The sequence below is a fragment of the Centroberyx affinis genome, unplaced genomic scaffold, assembly GCF_046629955.1.
Source record: "Centroberyx affinis isolate AG114_WGS23_722 - 3 ecotype Tasmania unplaced genomic scaffold, CSIRO-AGI_Caff_v1 ptg003834l_1, whole genome shotgun sequence".
NCBI classification, from domain to species: Eukaryota; Metazoa; Chordata; class Actinopteri; order Beryciformes; family Berycidae; genus Centroberyx; species Centroberyx affinis.
The window spans coordinates 43,711-50,410 of record NW_027281687.1 but is presented as its reverse complement, the minus strand read 5'-3'; the positions used below and the strand labels follow the sequence as shown (position 1 = coordinate 50,410).

At 41.2% G+C, this 6,700-nt stretch overlaps 1 protein-coding gene across 1 annotated transcript; it reads right to left on the bottom strand.

Moving 5' to 3' along the window:
* Window positions 1-632: 632 nt before the first annotated feature.
* LOC139662538 (interferon gamma-like) lies at window positions 633-5,677 on the bottom strand. The gene is made up of 4 exons (XM_071541214.1): window positions 5,361-5,677; window positions 4,767-4,838; window positions 2,618-2,878; window positions 633-2,060 (listed from the first exon to the last, which is right to left on the bottom strand). The coding sequence occupies exons 1-4, from the start codon at window positions 5,469-5,471 to the stop codon at window positions 1,911-1,913; spliced, it is 594 nt and encodes a 197-aa protein (XP_071397315.1). The 5' UTR covers window positions 5,472-5,677; the 3' UTR covers window positions 633-1,910.
* Window positions 5,678-6,700: the final 1,023 nt, after the last annotated feature.

The window sequence follows — 6,700 nt, the reverse complement described above, 5'->3', positions numbered from 1 at the left end:
AAACTTGGTAAGAGCATCATGAGTTTGATTTCTATAATCGGTTTCAACTTCAATAAATTCAATCATTCCATACAAATTCAGAAAACAGAATTTAAATTCAGTCGTCTGCTGGAACAAATCTCATCACTTTCAATCTAAGTCATTTACACAAACACAAGATCTCAAGTCAAGACTTTAGAAACCTTTTCAAGTCATCAGAGTACAAGTCAGAGTCAAGTCCCAAGTCACCAGAACCCAAGTCAAGTCAAGTCTCAAGTCTTCTCTTCATGCAGCAAGTCAAGTCTCAAGCAATTACAATTGTGATTCGAGTCTGACTCGAGTCCAAGTCATGTGACTCCAGTTTTCATGTTCTCTTTTTTCCTGTTGCACTCTGGGTAAGAGCATCTGCTAAACAACTAAACTGTAAATCATAAAATTGCAGAGTAGAATACAATAGCTTAGATTGGAATAGAATGGAACAGAATAAAATTGAGGAAAAGAGGAAAGTAAAATCAAATAAAATAGAACAGAAAAATAGAAAAGGGCAGCACAGAGCAGAACACAATACTATAGATCAGAACAAAGCAGAAATTACAGGCTGAATAGAATAGAATAGAATAGAATAAAAATAGACTGCAGTGAGATGTTCCATTTTACTTTATTCAGTTCTGTGTCTCCATTCTAATCAATAAATACATAATAAATAGTTGGACAGTTATAAAAATACAATTCAATATTAAATAAAATACTTTAAATATAGAAATAAATACAGAAAATATAACATGTCATTAAATTACAAGTATTTTACTGCAGTATTTTCCTGCACCAGTGCACTGACCTGAAGTAAAGTAAATACTTCAGTACTAGACCTGAATGTTGAGAGTACTTGTACCGCAGTGAAGTACTTCAATACTAGACCTGAATGTGAAGAAATTGCGGTTGTACTACAGTGAAGTACTTCAGTACTAGAACTGTGTAGTTTGTACAGTAAACATCATCAGTTCTGTCGGTCAATATGGTGTCCAATAGACCATCTATGATGTTGCCTAGCAACCAGGACAGTTCCAGGAAGTGTAAACAGACCGATCCTATTCAACCAATCAGAAATCTCCTACTAGTCGCCCACTCCACAACCGACCAATAGGAACGCACCGAGGAGGAGGAGCTTCACCTGAAACCTTTCTGTTGATTTACCTTTTAGTATTTTATCCTTTTCTTCATTATTTGCTGTTCAAGTTTTTCTTTTTTGCTTGTTTTTCTGTTCACTGTAAAGAACTTTGTTTTGATAAATGCTCTGGGAAAAAAATACTATTTTACAGGATGTAATCATGTGGTTTTACATTAATTATAAACAGTTAATTGTTTAAATTGATAGATAGTGAGTTAAACTCCCTGCTGAATATTAATTAACTGAATATTTTGTATCTGGAGGATTTACTGACGGAGCAGGAACATTTTAGAGGATGAAATCATCTGTGGCTTTAAATAAATGAAGATTTATTTTCAGTTGATAGCAGTATTAATTGATGCTGATATAGCTTGTATTCTAAAGTATCAGTACTTTAGAGGATAAAATCAGCGGTGCTTTTCAAGTATTAACCAACGAACATATGAAAAAAACTATGAAAATATATATATATATATTTTAAATTGCTATTTATTACACTTTGGCTGCTAATTCATCATCTTTTAAAACACATTTTATAGACTTGGTTTGGATTTTGCCCGCTTTTAATCTTGTGTTGTTTCTTATGATTTTTTTTTTAATTCATTTTTTTTTCATGATTTTAGTTTTTTCTTCTGACCAATTTTCTTTTAAATGTGTTTTATATTTGTATCTCTTTATTTTACTAATCTTTAGAAATGTCTCATTATTGTTGTTGTTGCTGTTGTTGTTGTTGTTGTTGTTGTTGTTGCACACCATTGCACTCTCAGCCGCTCAGAGGTGTTTTGACCCTCTGGGCTTGCCGTCTCCGTCGCCGTCGCCTCCTCTGCATCCTCTTCTCAGCCAATGAACTCCCTTCCTGATACAGCCACTTCAGCTCCCACAATGCCTTGCTCTGGACGACGGCGTTATCAGTCTGGAGAGAGAGAGACAGTTAGTCCACATGATCTCATCAGAAGTCCTGAAATGAGCAGGAACTCTGAAACGCAGATTTAGAAACGACATTTCCAGCTAAAGGTTTGCCAAGTGGTCAGAAACATGTTGCTGATCACCTGAGGCTGCAACAGCTTTGTAAATAAAGCCAATACTCCTGCTGCACTACCTGTCTCTCTTCCCGTCTCTCTTCCCATCTCTCTCTCTTTCTCTCTCTAAAATCCAAAGGCTTTATTGACCTTATTACCAAGGCAAAATTCAAATGACAGGAGCCGAACTTGACCACATGACAGTAACAATAAACAACAGATATTTTGTTTATTGTTGCACTATGTCATAAAATTAATAAATCAGGCAATCAATTATCAAGCAACCAATTTATCTAAATACATACATTTCGCATTTTACTTTTGTTATCCTTTTACATTGTCAGTGGTTCTCCTGTCTACCCCCCCCCCCCCCATCTCTCTCTCTCTCTCTCTCTCTCTCTCTCTCTCTCTCTCTCTCTCTCTCTCTCAGTGTGAGTCTATGTCTCCCTACCTGGATGTTTCCCAGTGACTCCAGTCCCTGCACCAGCTGGTTCCGGTCCTGGTCCTGGTTCTTGTACTGGTGTTTCCTCAGGTTGCGGACCAAGTTCAGCAGGTAGCAGAGCTGACCTTTGACCTGGCTCTCGCTGCTCTGGCTGTCGGAGCAGTCCTCCGCCTCGCCGCTGCCCGCCGAGGGGAGCTGGCTCAGCATCCGGCCAATCAGATTGTCGTACACCTCCAACACCTCGCTCACGAAAACCCTCTTCCCCCAGTCCTGAGAGAGAGAGACAGAGAGAGAGGGAGTTAGTCTGTGGTGTCAGGATCTGGGGTTCAAGAGTTTAGGTTCTAGGGTCTAGGGTAGGTAGAGTCTAGCGTTCTAGAATTAAGTCTAGGGTCAAGGGTTCTAGAGCCTAGGGTTTCAGGGTCTCAGTCTAGGAGTCTAGGATGTAGAGGTCAAGGGAGCTACAGTGTTAGAGGTCAGGCTCTAGGAGTCTAGGAATCAAGGAGTTTCGGTTCTAGAAGTCTAGGTTCTAGGAGTCTAGGTACCGATGAGTTAAGGTTCTAGGAGTCTAGGTATCAAGGAGTTTAGGTTCTAGGAGTCTAGGTTCTAGGAGTCTAGGTATCGAGGAGTTAAGATTCTAGGAGTCTAGGTATCAAGGAGTTTAGGTTAGGTTTAGGTATAGGTCTGTATCAAGGAAGAGAGGCTGAAGATAAATACACAGGAAATCCCCATTTCATGTTTTAACTTCAAAGGATGTTCTTTTATGGTTTGAGAATATTGTACCATCCTAGAGCTGCTGAGAACCTTCCGGACCGGTTTCCCAGACAGGAGTTAAATGAAGCCAGGAGTCGGCCTTAAAGCGGAATGCCACACATTTTAAAAATTCACACGTTCTTCCTGTTTCCCAGGACAGTTCAGTCAGCGCCCCATTCATTGTCAATGGAGCAGAGCCAGATTTTACACAAATTCAAGGGTCAGTTCTCCAGTTTCTAGCTTTAGGAAAGTGTTCTCAAGTATTGATTGAACTGTGCTGGGAAACAGGAAGAACAGATGTGAATAAGATGGGTGGCGTTCCCCTCTGATACAGAGAGTAAAAGCCAAGTTACCACACATCTGACCACATATCCACCCTTCAGTCTCACCTTCACTGACATACATGTACACCAAAATAAAAACAAAATCGCTTTCTAACTTATTTGGCACAAAACTCTCATTTTCAAACTGAGACTGAAGTATTGTGAGGGAAAACATACAATCTTATTAAATCTATGTCTATCTAAAACAAACGTGCGATTAAAATTGGCAATAAAATAACAAAATATTTCAATCTGGGTCGTGGAGTGCGCCAGGGGTGAACCTTGACCCCTACTTTATTTAACATATAGAAATTAATTAGCAAAATTACTGGAACATTTTACTACTGCTGGCTTCACTTTGCACAACACCTGGTCAAATTAATGATGTACGCTGATGGCTGAGTTTTACTGTTTACATCCTTCATCAGTTCTGTCAGACCCTGAAAAAGAACCTTAAGAAGACCAGAATCATGGTTTTCCGGAAGAGATCCAAGTCTCGAAGCCACACCACATATTCACATTGGGAAGTCGTAGAAAACACAAACATCTTCCCATACTTGGGACTGAAAATAAGTTCTATTGGTAACTTCTGTTTGGCTGTGAATGACCTGAGACAGAAAGCAACGAGGGCCTTGTATGGCGTCAAAAAACATATTCAATTGACATGAGGTGTGGGGTCCGCTCAGCAAGCAAGACTTCACAGAATTGGGTAAACAGCCAACTGAAACCCACATACTGAAATCTGCAAAGATATTCTTAGAGTTCATAGGAAAACCCCTAACAACGTCTGCAGGCCGAGCTGGGACAAAACCCTTTACAGGTAAACATTCAGAAACCAGCTGTCAAATTGTCTCACCACTTGAAAGCAAGCGACCCAACACATTTTTTTTACTGCCAATAGCTATCTGCCAATAGCTGAGCAGTTAGCCTCCTCAGTCAGCTGGTCCTGGGCTGCTGTCACTAACATCTAACAGCCAGAGACTGCTGTCCACCCTATAGCACCTTAATGTGTCTAAAGCACCCCAGCGTACCCCAGTGCACCCTAAAGCACCCCAGTGTGTGTGTGTATGTGTGTGTTTACATACATCCATCTTGCCAGTTAGCAGATCCTTGGAGAAGACAGGTGTCCCGTTATATCTCTCTTTATCTGGAATCTTCTGCAAAACAGACAGACAACAGACAGACAGACTTTCAGTTCATGTGAGTTGCTAACTGAGTGTCTTTACCTTTAAGAAGCCTGGAAGCAGCTAAATGCTTAAAATGTAAATTTCCACTTTAGTACAATGAAGATGTCTATATGCGTGTGTGTGTGTGTGTGTGTGTATGTGTGTATGTGTGTGTGTGTGTGTGTGTGTGTGTGTGTGTGTGTGTGGTGAAAGCAGCACGGCGAGAAACAGAAAGAGGAACAGTGAACTAAAGAGAGAGAGAGCGGGGGGGGGGGGGGGGGGGGGGGGGCAGACCTACAGTACTAGTAGCAGTAATATTGCCTTGCCTTGACTTGCTTGGTTAAATAAAGGTTTAAATAAAAAACAAAAGATATTAGTAGTATTAACAGTAGTAGTAGTAGTAGCAGTAATAGTAGTATTAGCAGTAGTATTAGCAGTAGTAGTAGCAGTAGCAGTAATAGTAGTAGTAGTAGTAGTAGTAGTACTAGTCGTAGTACTCGTCATAGTACTCACATAGTGCTGCAGTAGGTTATGAATAGTTTTATTCATCTTTTCAGGGATGTGCGAGCTGCTGACCAGGCAGACAGACAGGCAGACAGACAGACAGATCACTGCCCTCGCCATGGTAACGATGTTCTCACCACCTGTACCCCCCACACTCTGAGTTCTGTCCTGTCGCTGGACGCGAGTTCGATTCCCGAGCTGCAGGCCGACGGTTCCAATCCCGCTGCAAGAGGAGCACTGACCGAGGACCTGTCTGTCTGACCGAGGACCTGTCTGTCTGACCGAGGACCTGTCTGTCTGACCGAGGACCTGACTGTGTGACCGACCACCTGACTGTCTGACCGACCGACTGTTTCACTGTCTGACTGATTGAATAACTGTCTACCTGCCTGTCTGCTGTCCTTGCACTGGTTCTGTCCACTGAGTTTTCCTCCAGTCGAAGTGTTTGACTGACTGACAAACTGACTGGTTTATTTATACCCCAGGGGCAGAGAGAGAGAGAGAGAGAGAGAGAGAGAGAGAGAGGTGCTGATGATCTAGGTGTGAAAACTGTGGTTGTGAACAGTTTCCTTTAAATCACCAAACTTCGTAGAACTGGGTGAGGGGTCTCCCACTCACATCAAATATAGTGTGATATATGATATAATAGATATAATGTGTAATATTATGATGTACAGTAGACAATCATATAGAATGGCATAGTAGTTGTAGCATAATGTTATAGCTATTACAGTATTGTGTAATAGATATAGATAGCATCGTATATAAAATAGTATAAAGTAAAATATAATAGCACAGTATAATAGATATATGATCCACCCACAGAACTTGAATGGATAGATCAGTCTTTCCCATTCAAATCAACGCTCCCGGATGGTCGGTGCGGCGGCCATTTTTATGTGAACCGTTCCATAATATAAACCTGCTTGGTGCCGCTGGCCTCGCTCCGTATAAACCGACTCACGGCGAGTCAGGCCGAGCGGGAGGCTGAAGGACTTTTGGACTGATTGGGTTTAATCGCTCTATATTACTGTTGGTAAGTTGTCACATTTTATTCATTTAATGTTCGTCTTGTAACATTACAAAGCTAACCCACTCACGCTGTGTGGCAGCCGGTGTGACACACTTTACGGCGTTAATGGCCAAACCTCCGTTGTCACCATAGAAACTAACCATAGACCCCATTTTTTGGTGCACCGGACAAAATACCACAGAATGTTCTGATCATAGTTTCTCTGTTATCTCTCTACCTGCAGTACAGACAGTCATGGAGTTCTGGACAAAATCATATCTGACAATAAAAATATTCTCATCAAATGGGGGTCCGTGGGCCTAATGTGGACTAAATT

Coding starts and splice junctions, on each gene's coding strand:
- LOC139662538 (XM_071541214.1), bottom strand. CDS start 5,471: ATGGCGAGGGCAGTGATCTGTCTGTCTGTCTGCCTGTCTGTCTGCCTG. Junction 4,839..5,360: donor ATAACCTACTGCAGCACTAT/GTGAGTACTATG, acceptor TCTGTTTTGCAG/AAGATTCCAGATAAAGAGAG. Junction 2,879..4,766: donor TGCTAACTGGCAAGATGGAT/GTATGTAAACAC, acceptor TCTCTCTCTCAG/GACTGGGGGAAGAGGGTTTT.